The sequence below is a fragment of the Tachypleus tridentatus genome, unplaced genomic scaffold (assembly GCF_004210375.1).
Source record: "Tachypleus tridentatus isolate NWPU-2018 unplaced genomic scaffold, ASM421037v1 tig00013818_pilon, whole genome shotgun sequence".
Taxonomy (NCBI): Eukaryota; Metazoa; Arthropoda; class Merostomata; order Xiphosura; family Limulidae; genus Tachypleus; species Tachypleus tridentatus.
In genome coordinates, this window is record NW_027467835.1 from 41,315 (window position 1) to 65,203 (window position 23,889).

The 23,889-nt window shown below is 33.9% G+C and overlaps 1 protein-coding gene across 5 annotated transcripts; it reads right to left on the minus strand.

The window, feature by feature from the left end:
- Nucleotides 1–3: 3 nt before the first annotated feature.
- LOC143243709 (putative iron/ascorbate oxidoreductase DDB_G0283291) lies at nt 4–20,184 on the minus strand. Of its 5 annotated transcripts, none has more exons than XM_076487355.1 (6): nt 20,101–20,184; nt 7,581–7,696; nt 4,998–5,090; nt 4,157–4,350; nt 970–1,080; nt 4–463 (listed from the first exon to the last, which is right to left on the minus strand). In XM_076487355.1, exons 2-6 carry the CDS (start codon nt 7,606–7,608, stop codon nt 281–283), a joined length of 609 nt encoding a protein of 202 aa, XP_076343470.1. In that variant the 5' UTR covers nt 7,609–7,696; nt 20,101–20,184; the 3' UTR covers nt 4–280. The 5 variants fall into 5 exon arrangements, with proteins under 5 accessions (XP_076343470.1, XP_076343472.1, XP_076343471.1 ...); XM_076487357.1 differs by lacking the exon at nt 20,101–20,184 and adding an exon at nt 10,366–10,472; XM_076487356.1 differs by lacking the exon at nt 20,101–20,184 and adding an exon at nt 7,819–7,940.
- Nucleotides 20,185–23,889: the final 3,705 nt, after the last annotated feature.

Below are 23,889 nucleotides of genomic sequence, written 5' to 3' on the forward strand. Positions count from 1 at the left end.
TCATTACATTCATTGGTTTTTATTTGTAAAATACACTTTTATTTAAGCAAATAACAATGTAATCGCAATACACGAGAACAGCAGACTATACGTAAGTTTAATAAATCGCACCCTGGATCCACGTTCAACACATGAAGAAGTAAATAAAACCCAGTAGATCTTTGTTGTACACATGCAACTCGACTGATTGAACTTCGTGAATTGTTTACGGAACGTTAACTAATTTCCTGACAAGGTATTAAATGTATCAAACATTAAAGGTCGGATCGTCCAGGCTTCACTAGTAAGAAATTATATTTTTTATTTTGTTGGCGAGATATTCAGCTGCGTTAACTGTAGGAAACCTGTAGGATCCATTGAGAGGTTCCACCATAACGATGCCATCAGGATTAACAAAGTAGGCCGCAGAACTTCTTGAACATTGCTTTTTAGATTCCTCCTTCGGAACCAGGACTCGATGAGGCTACATTGTGCAACCAAAGGTGTGCAATTAGAATATTATTACTATTTGAATAAGAAAATAAAGTTAAATACTTTGTTCAAATTTATCAGCAAGCAAGCACAGTGAAGAAACTATAGTTTCCAGGCACTTGTTTTTATTATATCAGTTACAAAATAAAATATTTGCTTTAGGTTTAAATAACATAACTAATCAATTCTTAGCTGACTTTATATCACTGATATTTTAAATTTGTGTTTAAACACAAACTGCTGCTTTTGGTCAATGTGAGAGAAAAAAGATATTTACACAAGCTTACTATACTTCTAGATATCACTCAGTAAAATATATTTATAATAAATATTTACCTGTGAGTAAGTTTGTACATTAAATATTTTGATATTATGTATAGATATAATATTACTGTTTACTAATAAGAATGTTACAAATATATATTGTCATGTTAAACTACTACTATGTTTAATAGACCTCGCAACGAAGTTCTTCCATTTTTATTTGTTATCACTCACTGTAGCCGGATATACTCCATCGCTCCAGATTGCCAACATATCTCCAACGTTTACCAAAATGGCTTCCTCTAGTGGGACAGCAGATATCCATTCTCCTGTTTTCGTTTTCAACTGAAATATAAAAATGTAGGATTTATAAATTGTCGCCTTTCACGTGAAGTTATACACCATAATAAAGTGATTTTTATTGTTTCTATAATCAGTTTTATAATTGTTTATAATCGGTGTGCTAGTTTCGAGGTTGACATTGAGGAAAATCTAAAATACAAATTACAGGGGAACCTCGGTTTTCGAACAGATTGTTTGAGAGAAAAATGTCTTGGTTGTCGAACATAAACGCGCTTCCCGAACAAAGCTGTCGTGGCCCGAACCCCGAAATATCCCGACTGATGACCCTTCGGCCATTTTCGGCCCACGCCATGCTTGCCTAAAACATTTTACCCGCACTTCTCGCTCAGTCCACACCTTCGCTAAAATCTGCTGTGAACGTTCTCAGTTTTCTTTCTTTTGTTTTCTAAATATTCTGATTAAATAAGCCACCATGGGGTCAAAGAAAAAAAATGAAACCAGCAAACCAAAAAGAAAAGTTGTTACAGCTACAATAGAGGTGAAAAAAGATCTCATAGCGAAGTATGAGAGTGGCGTTCGCGTGTCTGACCTTGCAACACAGTTTGGTGTGGCGAAGTCTGCACCATACTGAAAAATAAAGAGGTCATCAAAGGAGCTGATGTTGCAAAAGGAGTTACAGTGCTTACGAAACAAAGATCACAAACAATGGAAGACGTAGATAACCTGTTGTTGATTTGGGTAAACGAAAACAGTTAACTGGTGATAGCATTTCTGAGACTATCATTTGTGAGAAAGCAAAGCAGTTGCATGCTGACCTCCTGACAAACAACCCTGGAACGAGTGCTGATACGAATGATGCCTTTAATGCTAGTAGGGGTGGTTTGAAAAATTTAGGAAGAGAACTGGCATACATTGTGTGGTGAGACATGGGGAGGGTGCAGTTCTAACAAAGACGCTGCTGATAAATTTGTTAGGAAATTTAAGGACCATGTAGAAGCTGAGGGTTTTATTCCCCAACAAGTGTTCAACTGTGATGAGACAGACCTCTATTGGAAGAAAATGCCAAAGAGAACCTACATCACCAAGGAGGAGAAGTCACTGCTAGGACACAAGCCAGTGAAGGACAGTCTAACTCTATTGCTATGTAGTAATGCAAGTGGGGACTTAAAACGTAAGTCTTTGCTTTTGTACCATTCTGAGACCCGAGGGTTTTTAAGAAAAATGTCTTGAAAAGTAAACTAAATGTCATGTGGAGGGCTAATAGTAAAGCATGGGTAACCAGGCAATTTTTTATGGAGTGGGTCCATGAAGTGTTTGCCCCATGTGTGAAGAATTACCTCACGGAAAAACAGTTGCCACTCAAGACCCTTCTTGTGATGGACAATGCACATACTCACCCACCAGGCTTGGAGGACGGGTTGGTGGAGGAGTACAATTTCATTACGGTGAAGCTTTTGCCCCCTAACACGACTCCTCTCATTCAGCCCATGGACTAGCAGGTCGTATCGAATTTTAAGAAACTCTACACCAAATCACTGTTTCAAAAGTGCTTTGAAGTGACCTGTGACACAGAGTTAACCGTCAGAGGGTTCTGGAAAATCACTTTAATATCCTCCATTGCTTGAGGATCATAGACAAAGCCTGGAGTGAAGTGTCTTTGAGGACCATAAACTCAGCCTCGAAGAAATTGTGGCCAGACTCAGAAGCAGATAGAGACTTTGAGGCTGAGCCTGTTGTCAAGGGTATTGTCTCACTAGGCAAGTGTATGGGCTTGAATGTGAGTGGCGATAATGTGGAGGAGTTGGTGGAAGACCACAACACTGAGCTCACCACGGAAGAACTCAAAGATTTTCAGAAGAAGCAGCAACAGAAGGCAACTGAGGAAGTGTCTTCAGATGATGAGGAAGGAAGGGAGGATGCTCCTAGTTCACTAATCAAGGAAATGTATGGAAAATGGGGAGAGTCACAAGGTTTTGGGAAAACATTTCACTCTGACAAAGGTGTAGCAAACTGCAGCATAAACCTTTTCAATGATAATGCCATGTCTTACTTCAGAAACATTTTAAAATGCAGGCAAAATAAACCTCATTAGACAAGTTTTAGTGAGAAATAGGTCTAGTGATTCTCAAGCAGGTTGTAACGGTGCAAAGAGACAAAAAAAAAGAGAAAAGAACCCCAGAAGGAGAGTTACCTGACGTTTTATGGAAGGTGACTCCCTCCAAACAATAATAACCCTCCTACTCTCCATGTTTCTCACCACTTTTCACTTACGCCATCAGCTTTCCTCAGCAGAGGTGAAGTGCAGTTAAATTTTCATTTATTGTCTTTTTTATTGTCTTTATAGTTTTTGTGGTCTTTATGCATGCAAGTATTATTATACAGGTATAAATAAGCAATATTTTTACTTAAAATGATCCATAATGCGTAATTTTTGGAGGTCTGTAACGGATTAATTTAATTTACAGTATTTTTATGGGAAAAATTGATTCGGTTTTCGAACAGCCTTCTGGAACGGATTAAGTTCGAGAACCGAGGTACCACTGTATTTGGAGTTTGTAAGTGTGGTTAAATATGAATCCTTTTAATATTTGTTATAGCAACGAAAAGGGTTAATTATTGTACAACATACAGTTTCTTTGTATATACTAGCTGATGTACTCATTCAACGTACAGAGAAAATATTGTGGTCAAGGGAAGTGACATAGCATGGATGAGACCCGAGCTTCGACTGCTCTATATCAGGCATGCCCCTCAGTGGCACTGTGGCATGTATTTGGACTTACAACACTAGCTAAAATAACAACAAAAGACTTCCCTCTCAGCCACTGAAAGACAGTTAAATTCACTAGGAAATATTAAATAAATCAATTAAATAATTTTATAAGAATTAAATATATTGTGATTTTAATATTCAGTTATGACCTACGTGGATATCAGCCATCATGTCTTACGAAGCTGAGATGAGGTTTAGAAAAAAGAAGCAAGAAGAGACAATACAGATAACCAAGAACAATACACAGTGGACACGATTTCCAGATTATAAAGTTATATTACATTAAATCTTTATGGTTAAAAGTTTAATTGTATTCATTTTTAAAAGCATTAATTTAATCGTTACCTCCAGACCACCAACATTATCTTGAAACAAAAATGTCACCGTTCCAAAGTCAGAATGTTCACCGCAACGAACAGTCGTTGAAAGGTCAGTCACATCTGTCACAGGAGGGTTGTACAGCAGTCTTAATGTTGATGGATTTTCTTTGTACTTAGTGAGTTCTTGGTGTCTCTTCAAGAAAAAGTCTTCTGCGAGGTCTGGGCACCAAAAACATTCAGTTGTAAAGGTCGGTTATAGGGGAAAATTAGAAACACTTATTACACTGAGATTATAAATTTAATTTCTGTGAAGTAATTAAATAAATATGTTCCTCTACCAGCAAGTGTATCTTGTACTTTAAACTTTTTACACTTCTGGCATTAAAAAGACTTGAAATTAAGAGAACACTTAAGAATAAACAACTTAAAATGAACAGAAACAAACAACAATATGAAGAAATATCGTTCTTCCACTGAACATAACATATACAATTTATTTATACTATTACTAATCTGTAAGTCAGTGTGGAAAATTGTTCTTTGATACAAAGCTATTTCATTATTGTTCAAAATTGTTTTAAATTAGTAATTTTTTAACATTATTTTTATTATGTACAAACTAATGTATATTTTACACCATAGGTGGTCTAAATGTCGCCCAACAAACAGACATGGGAGAACAGAAATATTTTCAGGTGAGGGTGGGTAATGAAACAAACATCTAAATCAACAAACTGTATTAATATGTGTTAAATCTGTTTATACATGATATTGTACCAGACATTATCCTAGTAATATTAGTTAAATAATCGGAGAAATACTACTGACAAATAATTCTCATATCTAAATGGAAGTCAAAATGTTACCTAAAGATAAGGCAAGAACCACCAAAAAACGGCGACACAGGTTCACGCACGAGTCGATGAAGTCAAGACAAGTTTCTTTGAATCCGGGAACATCTTGATCAGATGGAAAGATACATTCACTGTTCCCTATTTCATAAGTTTCTTTTATTTCTTTTTAAATTCCCGTCTGGAGACTAAATGATGAAAGAACCGCAGTGGGTGTTAACTTTAAGGAGTCAGGGGACATTTAGTTACTTGTTTCTTTGAACAGAGATAATAATTGGTAAATTTGTTTTGTAAATATAAATAGAAGTTCTGTGAATCTCCGTACACAACCAAGGTGAAGAAGTGGTCTTGTTTCGCTCCTGTGTTTATGTATAATCAGAATTGGTACAAAAGATGAGTGTTCGTGAAGGGCGAAGTTTGTTATTCTTTGTAAATATACGTCAATGTACGAGGTGATAGTGAAAGTCGATCACTTTTATTGTAATGGACTCAAAAGGTAACATGTAAAAGTGTCGAAGGTCAAGAACAAACTGAGGTTGGAGGAACTTTGTACCAAGACGCACATTTCCTTTGAAAGTGAATATAACTGTTTCACGTAATTATTTAGGAGAAGAATCGCAGTCTAGAGGACAAGGTACACAGCACTGTGATATACACTGCTCAGTCTACTTAATACAAATAGTAGCCTTACCTAAACAGGGCAAATAAGAACCAAATACACAGATAGTGTAGAAACTGTGTGTGTGTGTACGTTTTGGAAGCATGCTTTCCAACAAATGAAAATATTAGAAAAATATTTGGTATCTGTTATTATACTTTAGAGACCAGGTACAATAGAAATGAATATAAAGATATTTATTTTAATAACTAATTCAAATAACCTATTTTGTATCTTCGTCACTTTATTTTATCGTTTTTATTCTTTCCGTTATCAAAATATCTATTTGAGCGTAGTGGGTGGTTGATGTTTTTTAACAACTGTGGAATGTTTAAAATAAGTAGAGTTTTGCTAACAACCAACAGAGGACATTTGTTGTTAGTGATATTTTCTCTCTCTCTCATAGGTATTTGGGTATTGATGTTTATATACCCAGGAGGGTCATGTTTCGTCGACCTCTCCTACTTCCCTTATATTTGTTTTTACAACTGTCAAGTGTATTTATACACTGCACACGAGGGCTACCGTAACCCGTACCCACTCAGGCCCCTTTCAGGACAATGTCCATGCACTATCTACACATACACTTCGTGCAAAAAATCATTTTTCTTTATAGTTCCATGATTATTTGCACTTTCATTACATAGGTATTAACTATAAAACATTTTCATTAAAAAACCCTTTCAAAGTTTAGTAATTAACCCCTAAACTAATGTGTAGTTTAGTTTATAGATTACCTTTTCTCTTTATTTAGAAAATATATATTCACTGGGAAAAGGTGTTTAGGTCTATCCTCATCATGTATACACTTCCTGTGTAGTTCGCTTACCAGTTCGTTTTTTCTCCAATTTCTGTCAAAATAATTCATTGTGCTATGTAGAAGTCTATCTGCTATGTGCGCGTATTTATACATGAATTCTGATAATGTTGTTCTGAGTACTTTATAAGCTGTTGTAAGTAATGTATTTTGTATTGTTTGTTGTTTTGTTTGAAGTAGTTTTTTTGTTACTTACATTTATCCATGCAGGGGCTGCATAATTATTGACAGGACTAATGTACGTTTTGATGTTATGCTTTTTTATGATGTTATCTGCTGTTGCTACACTGGTTTTACCAGTTAGTCTTCTAGCATAGTTTGTTCTTCGCCAAATTTTTGTTCTAATGTTACTTCTGTGGTTTACCCACGTTAGTTTTGAGTTAAATGTAAATCCTAAACATTTTGCAGATGTAGCAGTCTGAAAGAGTGCTCCATTCATAGATCTGAGGTTGTGTTTTTATGTTTTAATGATATCAGTAGAAATAGTTTGGTTTTTTGAATTTCGCGCAAAGCTACAAAAGGGCTATCTGCGCTAGCCCTCCCTAATTTAGCAGTGTAATACTATAGGGATGGCAGCTAGTCATCACCACCCACCGCCAACTTTGGGCTACTCTTACCAACGAATAGTGGGATTGGCTTACACATTATAACGCCCCACGGCTGAAAGGGCGAGCATGTGTGGTGTGACAGGGGTTCAATCCCACGACCCTCAGATTACGAGTCGAGTGCCTTAACCACCTTGCCATGCTGGGTCGGGAGGATTAGAGAACCAGGATCAAGTTCCATACTATTTCAACGGTTTGATTTTTGGCTTCTTTGTAACGAAGGTGTAGTAGTACAGAAATGATTATATTGCGTCGCGATTGTTTAAGAACATTGATCTAAATAGATAAAATCAAAAAGTAGATAAATCAGCACTGAGGAATATCTGAAGAACTTTTGGAAGATAGACTTTCATTTATCAGGAGTTCCACTTCTTCACTTACCGAGATAAATCTTTATAATCAAAAATGATTATTGTTAACCTTTTTATTGTGATTTTATGAAATATATTGGGGGAAAATAACAAAATAAATTTACATTAACTTCAAGGATATTTTCTATGTATTAATCTTCTACCTACATTTCTTTATCTGAACTAAGGTAGCCATCGTAATGATTTGGAAGTCTTTTGTATTTTTCTTTTACTTCAAGAGGAAGTAGAAAAAGCTCTCTGGACTTCTGGAAAATGGCGGAAAACTAGAAAACAGAAAAGATATATGCAATTACATGTTGTTCTGTCGTTTTTTGTACACTTCCTATCTGAATCTTAACAAAATGAAAATTGGAGAAAAACAAGTAATCAAAAGAGCACGACATACTTGTTCTTGTGATATCCCATAGTTTACAAGGTAAACAAAACCAATTTGTGAGAAAGCTTGGTGGATTTCTGACGCCACTTTACGGAATGCTTCATTACTCGGCTGACCAGATTGTTTCAACCCTGTAAAAAAACAATATGTTTAATTACAACAACTGGGTCGGTGTGAACGCATTTTCGAAGTTAGAGAAGCAAAATTATACTTGTTACAAGATAGTGTTACTTTTATAATATATTTAACACCACATTCTTTGCTTAGGTACTTATCGATTTAAGGAGTAAAAGAGCGAATAAAATTATTCCAATAAAGATATATTTCCAATGCCCATTAACGCCGACATATTTCGCTCAATACGGAACTCTGGGACACAATAGTACAGCTGGGACACAAGAAAAGCAGTATTGGTTATATGAACCGATTTGGTGATATCTGAAAACTCATGTTGACGAATGAGAGAGTAAATGGCCATAACTTCTGGGGTTTGTACTCACTGAAAATAAACTCCAGAGTAGTTCAAGAGCTAGTGGTGGGTGGCATTTACAGTTGTTTTCCTCTAGTATATTACTTCAAATTTAGAATTTCTAGAGCATATAGGACTCAAGTAACTTTTCGTTAAATTAAACAAACGAAGAATAGTCATTTATAAAATATCTTCCAGCGCATTTGTATGTTTTATGTAATCCATACTTTTAAACTGCTGTACTCAATTTTCAAATATTGCCGCGTCTAGATATACTTTTAATTCTCGCAAAACTACCCGAGGACTGTCTGGGCTAGTCGTCCTTACTTTAGAAGTGAAAGACAAGAGGGAAGACAGCTAGTCATGACCACCTACTGCAAACTCTTGGCTACTCCTTTACCAACAAATGGTGGGATTGAGAGTGGCAATAATGACGCTCACACGAGTGAACGGGTGAATTTTTGTTGTTGAGTATCGAACCCCCGACCACCTGACCATCACGTTTCCCGCACAGAGATATGTACGAAGTTAGTACTTTTCACCAAATCATTCAAAGACCCGAGTACTTCACGAAACAGTATTATATAGATGTCAAATCTGATTTCGATTTACAATTAGTAAGCCTACCAATTACCATTCATATATTAGTTAAATTAGTGAAAAATGTGTTATAGTGGATTTGACAGACATAGTGGAAATAATAGTTGTTTAACTTTGTATTACATCGGTCCTGTAAATTATGTCTTGGCTAGTTTACAATAACATGCTCGAAGCTGACTAAACATCAAGTTTAAAATGTTTATAAACTTGATATACAGAGTTTGACTTTCCATAGTGGGTACAGAACAGATAACCAAATGAGTAGCTGTAGTTTTGACGATAAAATTATAGAATAAAAATACAACATGTTACATAATTCTAAGCTACATAGTTGGCTATTTGTGTTGTGTTCGTCAAGGGTTCTAGCGCTACAAGCCTTTCCGATGACTCATTGAAGTGCAGTGAAATCAGATTTGGAAATATTAAATAATATAATTCACGTATTTATGTGAGCGTTATTTTTGAGTGATTTTAATATTTGAGTTGTGACCAAAGTGGATGTCAGCGAACATGTTTTACGAATCTCAGATGAGAAACACTAAGGAAATATAAGAATACAGATGACCAGCAACAATAAGCACTGGGCACGATTTCCTTACGGGTTGTCAGTAATAATTGTTTACGATTTTAACACGTACAGTTTCCACAAATTGATGTTTTTTCTTTTATTCAATAATGTCTAAACTTCTTTGACATGTTTCTATTTTAAGTTTATCATGCGGAACTCATTTATAATTGTTGTTGTTTTCACCCCGAAATATTGTAATCTCTATATCAGAATGATAAATTTATTAGCTTTTATTGGAGCATAACGATTTTTGTCTTCAAGGTGGAAATAGTGTAACTGAACAAGTACAGCTGTAAGCACGTTAACCAGTGTATTTAGACACACAAATAAGTGATTGATAAAACATTGGGAAATCGATTAAAGTAAACAAAACTTTGAACTCCAAAATGTCTTTGCGAAGAAACATCTTTATCAGTTTTAAGAACGCGAACTTTTTGTTGGTAGTTATTTTTCAGTTTGTTCTTGAAATGTATCAACACTTTCTAGGCTTAACATTTTATGTAAACAGTTCTTGTTTTTTATTACATCGACACAAGTTTTTTCAGCACCAATGAAACAAGCTTCATGTAATTTTTTTCGTGCTATTAAGTTCAGAAACACAATCTCCCATCTTGAGCACCAGGAATGATTTACATAATGTTTTTTTTCAATGAAAAGACACACCAGACATCAGATTTATTTGAAGTTAAGCCTATCAGAAACCAAGTAGTTCTTATGACACAATTTGTATTGTCCTCCATTGTTTAGGTTTTATTTCTTACTTGAGATATTTCAGCAAAAAACACGATTTTAAAAATGTCTAATTTCTTTACGGTCTGATACTTTGTTGTACGACATTTTAAAAACATATATTCTTCTATTTTCATCATGTGTAAAGCTTATTTTATATTTATTGTAATTTTCAAGTTCACGGACTTACCCACAGCTTCGATGTCGACAACTGGAATAGAAATCATCAGTTCTGCTGAAGTCTCGAATCACTACGTAATGAAACAGATTTATCGTTCGGTTTAGAGACAAATAAGCTGATGTTACATCTCTAAGAGTATGTTGTTATCACGCCAGTGTTAGTGTCCAATAATAGTTAACGTTATCGGTGATTGGCCAGAATGTACATTTTCATTGAGAATATTTTGTTTCTTCAACCCAATATTCTGAGGTTACAGAAATACTCTTGGTGTAAACTTACTAGTGCAAAGAGCGCTGAAAATGTGAAAAACCTGATGCACGAGTGTATAAGCGTGACTGGAAATGTATTAACGATAAATGATCTTAGTAGATTTTGTTTAAAGGAGAGAAACAGTTTAAAACTGTAATACACAACTGCATAAGTATGATTTACAAAGTTGTATTTATAGACGTGGAAAAGGTGTTTTTAAAATTAATTGACTGATTCATATAAAATATTTGGTTCATTGTTGTTGCTTCAATCAACTCTTTTCGTGACTGGCACTATTTAAACAGGTTTGTTTTGCCGGGCTTGCTCTGACACTAGCTGAGAAGATATTCTAAGGACTCTTCAGAGGAGTTCTGTGTATTTGTATTAGTTCCAAACTTTACATATTTCCGTGTTTGAATAAATACGTCTCTATCAACCTCAATGGGTCAGCATGGCCATGTGAGTTAAGGCACTCGACTCGTAATCTCAGGGTTTGCGGGTTCGAATCCCCGTACACCAAACATGCTCATTCCTTCAGCCACGAAGGCGTTGTAATCTGACAGTGAACCCCACTATTCGTTGGTAAAAGAGTAGACCAAGAGTTGGTAGATGGTGATAACTAGCTGCTTTTCCTCTAGTGTTACACTGCTAAATTAGGGACAGCTAGCGCAGATAGCCATCTTGTAGCTTTGCGCGAAATTAAAAAACAAACAAACAAACAAACTGTTTCCACGTACATGACTATTTCATTATCATTCGTACATACATAGCTATTTCATTATTACTTATACTTGCTGTACCACTTTCATTTATACGAAAAGCGCTCTTTGTTTTCTTAGACCTGAACAATTATTTTCTTATTTTTTATTTGGTTGTCGATTATCATGTGTGAAGATCGATCACAACGTACTATTTTTTGGTGAACATTGTGACCGGTATTATCTATGTATTACCCGTTTTTGCTAATTGAGTCAATACTCTTTACAGTGTTAAGATTATCGGCTGCTTTTTCCTGTCATACATCATGAAGAGCACGCTATTCTTTTGAAGATTGTTGAAGTAAGTTCAATATTCTATTTAAATTCAGCTATAGACCTTTTACAAATGACGCCATATGTCTCATGTGCTGCTTGAAATGTATATGCGAAATATATTAACCGTTATATTCTTTTGTTTTGGCCTTCTTGGAATTCTTTGAAATCTTTTTGTCGGGTATCTGGCAAATCATTGTTTTCTTTCCGAACATGTTCCATTGTAGGAGAAAGATCTATTTTCGGATATATAGATAAAAAATGAACATGTCAAGCGTCTTCATTCAACATGTAGGCGAATAAACGTCGTTACATTTACTGTCTGTAACAGGTACCAGTGATATTAAATTGTCTTTGGAGGTACTCGAGCATCTCCAACTACGATACTGGAGCAGTTACAAATTCAACTATTCTTCCCAGTGGGTGCTGCTGGGAATGTTTTTTTATCACGTCAAACCAAGTTGTAAATTATCTGTTAACTCAGGTGGTATGACGACTATGGCAATGAATCAGTTGAAATCTTGACTTTTCATTGGTTATACATTTAATTACAGTTGGTATCGTAAAAATCTATTAGCAAATTATAAATTAGAGCATGGTAGAGATAGGCGTGGAAAGTGGTTTCTGAATTTTCATTGATTGCTCTTTAGCCCCTCATGACTGAATAATATAAAATATAGCTTCAGAATACAGATGATGAAATTACAAAAGAATACTATATATTATATTTCGTAATTTTCAAGAGATGAAAAAAACAACAAAAAAAAACAATAACACAGGGAGTATGCTCAAGAACAAATATCCAAATTATCCCGCTAGGGAATTTGGAACGAGTTTTGAAATTGTACTTTATATAAATGAAGGACTTTAAAATTATATACAATCACGCACGCACTTTACCTAACGAGTAATCAAATGCTAGACATTTCCGCTATTCTCACATTTTGGTGCAATGGGGATCTTCGGAACCCATCGGCCCTGAGTCGAACGCCTTAACCCAAAATGGCCAAGAACAGACAGAGTGGTCAAACGTACTCGTAAGACTGGTAAAGAGTAAACTGTAGTGCTGGAGAAGAACAAAAAGGCAAATTACACTTTTATAATCAATCGTTCTAATTCATAGAAAGGATGTTTTAATTTACCAGGTGGAAAAAAAACCACAGTAGAAATTTGTTTACTTTGTAGAATATTATACTTAAGACTTGTTCATTTGGCTTTGATGACTTTGATGGTTTTTTATATATAATCTTAGAGACTAGTGTTTTAAAAGAGAGAAACACACATTTTTCAGTCTTTATGTTTCATTCTGTAATGTTTTTCTTAATTTTATCTGAAGTTTGTTAAAAAAAAAGAATTCCGATAAATTACATTTACAGATGACTCCTCTCCTGCAGTGGCACAGCGGCACATTTGCGGACTTACAACGGTACAAACCGGGTTTACACACTCATTTTGGGCAGAGCACAGGCGCAGATAACCAATTATCTGATTATCTGTAAAACTTCCTCCCGGTAACTCAACGGTAAATCACTGGACTTATAAAGCTACAAATCGGGTTTGGATAACAGCTGCGGGCAGAGCACAGAGCGCCTATTGGGTACCTTTGTGTAAGTCTAGAGGAAAGCAGCTAGTCATCACCACCCACCGCCAACTCTTGGGCTACTCTTGTACCAACGAATAACGAAATTAACCGTCACATTATAACGACCCCACGGATGAAAGAGCCAGCATGTTTGACATGACGGAGATTTTTTGGAAAGGATAGAACAAGACTCTACTTACCATTCATGGAAAGGTCACAAGACTATACCTAACTCTTATTTAATATGATCAATATTGTCATAGATGCTAAAGTCTTGAAATGAAAGACAAAGTACATCTATTGGTTTTTATTTGTAAAATACACTTTTATTTAAGCAAATAACATAATGTAATCGAGATACATGAGAATAACAAACTATACGTAAATATCATAAATCACACCTTGTATCCACGTTCAACACAGAAACTTGTAAGTAAAACTCTAGATCTCTGTTGTACACATTCAATTTTTTTATTTAAGCAAATATAATCGCAATACATAAATAACAATAAATAGTACATAACGAAAAAAATTTTAATTTTCTTCTGATATATGAAGTTTATTCATCTAATTTCCTATTCATGGTTTACAGGAAATTTATTCGTGAATCTATTTGTGTGTACATCCACGTATAAACTACACGGAAGTGTACGTTGTCTCCACAAAGATGGATTACAACACACACCTCCTCATTAATTGATTGGTTCACATACCGGTGGTCCATATACTTTGTTTCACAATTGGTCCACTAGTTTCCTGACACGGTAATCTGAACAACAAAAATAATCTTTCAAAGACTTGCCAGTTAAAAATGTATTTATTTTGAAAAGGTTATTTACTTAGAAGGTTATCATGGAGGAAATTTATTTCCAGTCCCTAGAATTATCTATACAATAGAAGGTAACCTTTATGGAAAATATACCGTTTCTTCAAGGAAGTAATGCATTTTATGTATATAAATTTGATAAGTAACACCCGCATCCACGTTCTACACATAAACTAACGAATAAAATCTAATAGACCTTTGTTGCACATGCAACTCGACTGACTGAACTTGGTGTATTGTTTGGGAAACGTTAAGTAATTTTCTGACTGATATTAAAAGCATGAAACTTTAAAGGACAGATCGTCCAGGCTTCACTAGTACGACTCAAGTATTTTTTTAAATTTGTTGACGAGATATTCAGCCGCGTTAACTGTAGGAAACCTGTTGGATCCATTGAGAGGTTCCACCATAACGATGTTATCAGGATGAACAAAGTAGGTCACAGAACTTCTTGAACATTGCATTTTAGATTCCTCCTTCGGCACCACTCGATGAGACTACAAAGTGTAAACCATAGATATGCAATTAGAATATTAATACTATATCAATTAATGAATTAATAAAATTTAAATGGTTAGTACATACTTATCTAGAAATAAATAAAAAATAACGGTTTCCAAGCGCTTTTTCTATTTATTTTGTTATAACGATTATGAATACCATTTTAATGAGCAACAAAGTAAATATTTACTTTAGGGTTTAATAATATAATGTGATTTTAGTTGATTTAATAGCTTACGTTTTAAATCTATATTTAAATCCGATAATCTCCTGCATTATGTTAAAGTTAAATCGCGATAGAACAAAGCTATTTACTCAGATTTTCTGTAAAATTGCATCCCGGTAACTCACTGGACTTATAAAGCTACAAATCGAGTTTGATAACAGCTGAGGGCAGAGCACAGAGAGCCTATTGAGTACCTTTGTGTTTAACGATAAACAAACAAAATATGTATAATTATAGATGTTACTCAGTGTAACATGTTCGTAATAAATATTTAGACCTAAATAAAATAATGTGTACAGAATTATGTACACAAATACACACACAAAGTATTACGTGTAACATTCACATGAACGATATTGTACTATATATTACTGTTTATTAGTAAGAATGTTACAAATATATAATCTCAGATTTAACTACAATTGGATTAATAGATAGCGCAGCTAAGTTGTTCCATTCACAAGTTATCACTTACCGTGGCTGAATATACCTTCACCAGATCTCCAACAAATCTCCAACGTTCACCAAAATGGCTCTAGTGGCGTAGCAGGTATCCATTCTCCTGATTTTGTTTTACCTGAAATATAAAAATTCAGGATTTATAAACTGTAATCTTTCATGTGAAATTATACGATATACATAACGCGATTTTAATTGTTTCTAAACGATACACTCACACGTATACTAAATAAATAATAATAATAATAATAAGTGTGTTAGTAATAAATTTGATACTCAAGGAAAACTAAAGTACAAATCAGATGGAACATTAAGTGGTTAAATCTGTGAAACCTTAATCATTTTAATATTAATTATAACAAAATTGCGACAAACAAAACACTAGCTGGGAAGATAATCGTCCTCTGCGTGATAACACCGTCTCCTCTAATTAATCGACTCATTCAAGTATGATGCAAGGGTTTGAACACTCAATTTAAAAACAACATACATCGTTGGATAACTTATCAAAAACTATGATTGTTTAAATTTAAAAAAATGTATTGAAACTTGTGATAAAACATCTTGAAACAAAGCTTCTAGATAATTTATATATACTCTAGATTTAATATCACTCAACATGTAGTCAATACGAGTTGACAAGGTTGTCCAATCTTTGCTAATGGGAGAAGGGTAAGATAACAGTTAAAGTGCTGCGTCAAAGGTCCGAAACTGTATACAGAAAAGAAGACGTACCATTAGCTTATCCAAATCCATATGTTGCAAAACAGTAAAAAATAAAAATAAAACAAAGAACGTTTTAGTAAATCGTTGTCCAATTTCAATTGTAGGGTTTCTTTGGAATTTTCATCCATATAAGTTTTATTTCTTTGGTGGTTTGATCACCACCATCTGTATGTTATTCAAAATTCCAAAAATCATTTTATAAAACTACTGTTATCCTCTAATGGTTCAATTCGTAACGAATTAATTCCTTATAATTAAATAATAACTTACTTTCGAATAGTAAACATAAACTAATATTTGTAATTTGGTTTAATGTAATATAACTTAGTTTTATAGCTTTCATCTATTTCCTACATGCATTTATAATTTTTTATATATTATACAACATTAAACAAACTTTCTAAACTGTGTAATTACTGTACAGTTATCTAAACATTCTGTTACATTAAGATTCTAATGTCCAATTATTTTAAAACTATTTAGGTTAACAGTAGACGTTTCGGTTTAATGTAATTTCGAAATTGTAATGAAATTTTTTTTTTAATTTACTCATTTACATACATTAATTTAATCATTACCCAGACCACCAACATTATCTTGAAACAAAATGTCACCGTTCCAAAGTCAGAATGTTCACCGCAACGAACAGTCGTTGTAAGGTCAGTCACAGTTACAGGAGGGTAGTACAGCAGTCTTAATGTTGATGCATTTTCTTTGCACTTTGTGAGTTCTTGGTGTCTCTTCAAGAAAAAGTCTTCTGCGATGTCTGGGCAGCAAAACATTCAGTTATAAAGGAAAATTAAACACACTTATTACACCGAGATAATGAATTTAATCTATAATTTTAATTTATAGCAAGTGAGTCTTTTTTCTTTAATACCATAATTCTAATAAATCTAAAATACTTCAAAGGAAGAGGAACACTCAAGAAACAAAAACATAAAATGAAGAAAAACAAACAAGGGTATGTAAAAATATTGTTCTTCCACTGAACACAACATTTACAGCCTATCTATACCATTACTAAACTGTAAGTCAGTGTGAAAAATGATTTCTATATTGTTGAGAATTCATATTGTTTTAAATTGGTAATGTTATAACAATAAATTGATTACGTACAAATTAATACATATTGTAAACAATACGTGATCTAAAAGTTGTTGAATTAACAGAAACGGAGCCCAAAGAAATATTTTCAGGTGAGGGTGGGGATGAGACAAACATCTAAATCAACAAACTGTACTAATATGTGTTAAATCTGTTTACACATGATATTGTACCAGACATTATCCTAGTAATATTAGTTAAATAATCGGAGAAATACTACTGACAAATAATTCTCATCTCTAAATGGAAGTCAAAATGTTACCTAAAGATAAAGCAAGAACCACCAAAAAACGGCGACACAGGTTCACGCACGCCTCGAGGAAGTCAAGACAAGTTTCTTTGAACGGGAGTATCTTGGTCAGATGGAAAGATACATTCACTGTTCACTATTCCATAAGTTTCTTTTTTTTTTTTGAATTCCCGTTTGGAGACTAAATGATGAAAGAAACACAGAGGTTGTTAACTTTTAGAGTCAGGAGACATTTAGTTACTTGGTTAATTAAACAGAGGTAATAACTGGTAAATTTGTTTCGTAAATATAAATAGAAGTTCTATGAATCTCCGTACACAACCAAGGTGAAGAAGTGGTCTTGTTTCGCTCCTGTGTTCATGTATAATCAGAATTGGTACAAAAGATGAGTGTTTGTGAAGGACGAAGTTTGTTATTCTTGTAAATATACGTCAATGTACGAGGTGATAGTGAAAGTCGATCACTTTTATTGTAATGGTTTCAAAAGGTAACATGTAAAAGTGTCGAAGGTCAAGAACAAACTGAGGTTGAAGGAACTTTGTACCAAGACGTACATTTTCCTTGAAAGTGAATATAACTGTTTCACGTAATTATTTAGGGGGAAGAATCGCAGTCTAGAGGACAAGGTACACAACACTATAATATACACTGCTCAGTATACTTAATACAAATAGTAGCCTTATCTAAACAGGGCGAATAAGAACCAAATACACAGACAGTGTAGAAACTGTGTGTGTGTGTACGTTTTGGAAGCATGCTTTCCAACAAACGAAAACATAAGAAAAACATTTATCTATTGTTATATCTTAGAGACTAGGTATAACAGAAATGAATATAAAGATATTTATTTTAATAACTAATTCAAATAACCTATTTTGTATCTTCGTCACTTTCTTCTATCGTTTTTATTCTTTCCGTTATCAAAATATCTATTTGAGCGTAGTGGGTGGTTGATGTTTTTAACAACTGTGGAATGTTCAAAATAAGTAGAGTTTTGCTAACAACCAACAGAGGACATTTGTTGTTAGTGATATTTTCTCTCTCTCATAGGTATTTGGGTATTGATGTTTATATACCCAGGAGGGTCATGTTTCGTCGACCTCTCCTACTTCCCTTATATTTGTTTTTACAATTGTCAAGTGTATTTATACACTGCACACGAGGGCTACCGTAATTTGTACCTACTCAGTCCCCTTCAGGGCAATGTCCATGCACTATCTACACATATTCTTGGTGCAAAATCATTTTTCTTTATAGTTCCATGATTATTTGCACTTTCACTACATAGGTATTAACTATAAAACATTTACATTAAAAAACTCTTTCAAAGTTTAGTAATTAACCCCTAAACTAATGTGTAGTTTAGTTTATAGATTACCTTTTCTCTTTATTTAGAAAAAATATATATTCAAAAGGTGTTTAGGTCTATCCTCATCATGTATACACTTCCTGTGTAGTTCGCCTACTAGTTCATTTTTTCTCCAATTTCTGTCAAAATAATTCATTGTACTATGTAGGAGTCTATATGCTATGTGCGCGTATTTATACATGAATTCTGATAATGTTGTTCTGAGTACTTTATAAGCTGTTGTAAGTAGGGAATTTTTATTGTTTGTTGTTTTGTTTGAAGTAGTTTTTGTTACTTACTTTATCCATGGGGCTGCATAATTATTGACAGGACTAATGTACGTTTTATATTTTTTATGATGTTATCTGCTGTTGCTACACTGGTTTTACCAGTTAGTCTTCTAGCATAATTTGTTCTTCGCCAAATTTTTGTTCTAATGTTACTTCTGTGGTTTACCCACGTTAGTTTTGAGTTAAATGTAAATCCTAAACATTTTGCAGATGTAGCAGTCTGAAAGAGTGCTCCATTCATATAGATCTGAGGTTGTGTTTTTTATGTTTTAATGATATCAGTAGAAATAGTTTGTTTTTGAATTTCGCGCAAGCTACACACAAGGGCTATCTGCGCTAGCCCTCCCTAATTTAGCAGTGTAATACTATAAAGATGGCAGCTAGTCATCACCACCCACCACCAACTTTTGGGCTACACTTACCAACGAATAGGGGGATTGGCCGACACATTATAACGCCCCCACGGCTGAAAGGGCGAGCATGTGTGGTGTGACAGGGATTCAATCCCACGACCCTCAGATTACGAGTCGAGTTAACCACCTTGCCATGCCAGGTCGGGAGGATAAGAGGACCAAGATTTAGTTCCATACTAATTCAACGGTTTGATTCTTTGGCTTCTTTCTAACGAAGGGGTAGTAGTACAGAAATGATTATTATGTGTCGCGATTGTTTAAGAAAATTGATCTAAATAGATAAAATCAAAAAGTAGATAAATCAGCACTGAGGAATATCTGATGAACTTTTGGAAGATAGACTTTCATTTATCAGGAGTTCCACTTCTTCACTTACCAAGATAAATCTTTATAATCAAAAATGATTATTGTTAACCTTTTTATTGTGATTTTATAAAATATATTGGGGGAAAATAAAATAAATTTACATTAACTTCAAGGATATTTTGTATGTATTAATCTTCTACCTACATTTCTTTATCTGAACTAAGGTAGCCATCGTAATGATTTGGAAGTCTTTTGTATTTTACTTCAAGAGGAAGTAGAAAACTCTCTGGACTTCTGGAAATGGCGGAAAACTAGAAAACAGAAAAGATATATACAACTACATGTTGTTCTGTCGTTTTGTAAACTTCCTATCTCAATCTTAACAAAATGAAAGTTGGAGAAAACAAGTAATCAAAAGAGCACGACATACTTGTTCTTGTGATATCCCATGGTTTACAAGGTAAACAAAACCAATTTGTGAGAAAGCTTGGTGGATTTCTGACGCCACTTTACGGAATGCTTCATTACTCGGCTGACCAGATTGTTTCAACCCTGTAAAAAAAACAATATGTTTAATTACAACAACTGGGTCGGTGTGAACGCATTTTCGAAGTTAGAGAAGCAAAATTATACTTGTTACAAGATAGTGTTACTTTATCATATATTTAACACAACATTCTTGCTTAGGCACTTATCGATTTAAGGAGTAAAAGAGCGAATAAAATTATTCCAATAAAGATATTTCCAATGCCCATTAACGCAGACATATTTCGCTCAATACGGAACTCATCAGTACAGCTGGGACACAAGAAAAGCAGTATTGGTTATATGAACCGATTGGTGATATATGTAAACTCATGTTGACGAATGAGAGAGTAAATGGCCATAACTTCTGGGGTTTGTACTCACTGAAAATAAACTCCAGAGTAGTTCAAGAGCTAGTGGTGGGTGGCATTTACAGTTGTTTTTCCTCTAGTATATTACTTCAAATTTAGAATTTCTAGAGCATATAGGACTCAAGTAACTTTTCGTTAAATTAAACAAACGAAGAATAGTCATTTATAAAATATCTTCCAGCGCATTTGTATGTTTTATGTAATCCATACTTTAAACTGCTGTACTCAACGTTCAAATATTGCCGCGTCTAGATACTTTTTTAATTCTCGCAAAACTACCCGAGGACTGTCTGGATTAGTCGTCCTTACTTTAGAAGTGAAAGACAAGAGGGAAGACAACTAGTCAAGACCACCTACTGCAAACTCTTGGCTACTCCCTTACCAACAAATGGTGGGATTGAGAGTGGCTTAATGACACTAACACGAGTGAACGGGTGAATTTTGTTGTTGAGTATCGAACCCCGACCACCTGACCATCACGTTTCCCGCACAGAGATATGTATGAAGTTAGTACTTTTCACCAAATCATTCAAAGACCCGAGTACTTTACGAAACAGTATTATATATAGATGACAAATCTGATTTCGATTTACAATTAGTAAGCCTACCAATTACCATTCATATATTAGTTAAATTAGTGAAAAATGTGTTATAGTGTATTTGACAGACAATGTGAAAATAATAGTTGTTTAACTTTGTATTACATCGGTCCTGTAAATTATGTCTTGGCTAGTCTACAATAACATGCTCGAAGCTGACTAAACATCAAGTTTAAAATCTTTATAAACTTGATATACAGAGTTTGACTTTCCATAGTGAGTACAGAACAGATAACCAAATGAGTAGCTGTAGTTTTGACGATAAAATTATAGAATAAAAATACAACATGTTACATAATTCTAAGCTACATAGTTGGCTATTTGTGTTGTGTTCGTCAAGGGTTCTAGCGCTACAAGCCTTTCCGATGACTCATTGAAGTGCAGTGAAATCAGATTTGGAAATATTAAATAATATAATTCACGTATTTATGTGAGCGTTATTTTTGAGTGATTTTAATATTTGAGTTGTGACCAAAGTGGAGATCAGCGAACATGTTTTACGAATCTCAGATGAGAAACACTAAGGAAATATAAGAATACAGATGACCAGCAATAAGCACTGGGCACGATTTTACTGGTTGTCAGTAATAATTGTTTACGATTTTAACACGTACAGTTTCCACAAATTGATGTTTTTTCTTTTATTCAATAATGTCTAAACTTCTTTGACATGTTTCTATTTTAAGTTTATCATGCGGAATGAATTTATAATTGTTGTTGTTTTCAGCCCCGAAATATTATAATCTCTATCAGAATGATAAATTTATTAGCTTTTATTGAGCATAACGATTTTGTGTCTTCAAGGTGGAAATAGTGTAACTGAACAAGTACAGCTGTAATCACGTTAACCAGTGTATTTAGTCACACAAATAAGTGATTGATAAAACATTGGGAAATCGATTAAAGTAAACAAAACTTTGAACTCCAAAAGGTCTTTACGAAGAAACATCTTTATCAGTTTTAAGAACGCGAACTTTTTGTTGGTAGTTATTTTTCAGTTTGTTCTTGAAATGTATCAACACTTTCTAGAGTTAACATTTTATGTAAACAGTTCTTGTTTTTTATTACATCGACACAAGTTTTTTCAGCACCAATGAAACAAGCTTCATGTAATTTTTCGTGCTATTAAGTTCAGAAACACAATCTCCATCTTGAGCACCAGGAATGATTTACATAATGTTTTTTTTTCAATGAAAAGACACACCAGACATCAGATTTATTTAGTTAAGCCTATCAGAAACCAAGTAGTTCTTATGACACAATTTGTATTGTCTCCATTGTTTAGGTTTTATTTCTTACGAGATATTTCAGCAAAAAACACGATTTTAAAATGTCTAATTTCTTTACGGTCTGATACTTTGTTGTACATTTTAAAACATATATTCTTCTTTATTTTCTGTTAATGCTTATTTTATATTTATTGTAATTTTCAAGTTCACGGACTTACCCACAGCTTCGATGTCGACAACTGGAATAGAAATCATCAGTTCTGCTGAAGTCTCGAATCACTACGTAATGAAACAGATTTATCGTTCGGTTTAGAGACAAATAAGCTGATGTTACATCTCTAAGAGTATATCACACCAGTGTTAGTGTCCAATAACAGTTAACGTTATCGGTGATTGGCCAGAATGTACATTTTCATTGAGAATATTTTGTTTCTTCAACCCAATATTCTGGGTTACAGAAATACTCTTTGTAAACTTACTAGTAAAGAGCGCTGAAAATGTGAAAAACCTGGTGCCGAGTGTATAAGCGTGACTGGAAATGTATTAACGATAAATGAGCTTAGTAGATTTTTTTAAAGGACAGAAACAGTTTAAAACTGTAATACACAATTGCATAAGTATGATTTACAAAGTTGTATTTATAGACGTGGAAAGGCGTTTTAAAATTAATTGTCTTCATATAAAATATTTGGATCTTGTTGTTGCTTCAATCAACTCTTTTCGTGACTGGCACTATTTAAACAGGTTTGTTTTGCCGAGCTTGCTCTGACACTAGCTGAGAAGATATTCTAAGGACTCTTCAGAGGAGTTCTGTGTATTTGTATTAGTTCCAAACTTTACATATTTCCATATTTCAATAAATACGTCTCCATCAACGTCAAGCACGTAAGTATATCACGTGACAATCTACTCAGACATACGTTGTACTTTTGCCCACAAGGTCACAACCTAACGCGTCATCTGTGAGTAAATTACGGAACTTAAATTGTAACTGTTAATATTAATCAGGTGGAAATTTAATGAAACTAAATATATATAGATATGTCTATTCGGGATAAAGTAACTCATTATTAACTTTGGAAAAGTTCGAAAATTCAAGATTTGTATATACTGACACAAAAATTTTTTCATTGTAAATTCTATATAACATGCATGCATTTGAAACTTCGATTCAGATTCCGACTAGATATTTATGAAACCATCCATCAGGCAGTTGATTTATGCGTTCTCCATATTATTGTATTCAAATATCTACTTTTATGAAGAAAAGGTGAAAGTTAAATGATCAGACAAAAATGTTTCAGCTATAAGCTACCCCATGTTAATCTTACTCTGAGTTTAAACATTACTGTTCAATCCATTTAAAGAACTTGACATGATTAAATTTACTATCTTGAGAAAAGTAAATTTAAATGTCAAAACGTTTCGAAACGTGGAAAGCATTTAATTTATAACTGCTCGTGAGTTAATGTTTTTGTTTTTTGCTTTCCATGAA

What these genes read in the sequence shown, in the direction of transcription:
- LOC143243709 (XM_076487355.1), bottom strand. Translation starts at nt 7,608, where the DNA reads ATGGCTACCTTAGTTCAGATAAAGAAAT. An exon ending in CTTAGTTCAGATAAAGAAAT is followed by an intron (nt 5,091 to 7,580) that starts GTAGGTAGAAGA and finishes CATCTGATCAAG; the next exon opens with ATGTTCCCGGATTCAAAGAA. An exon ending in ATGGAGTATATCCGGCTACA is followed by an intron (nt 464 to 969) that starts GTGAGTGATAAC and finishes TGCACAATGTAG; the next exon opens with CCTCATCGAGTCCTGGTTCC.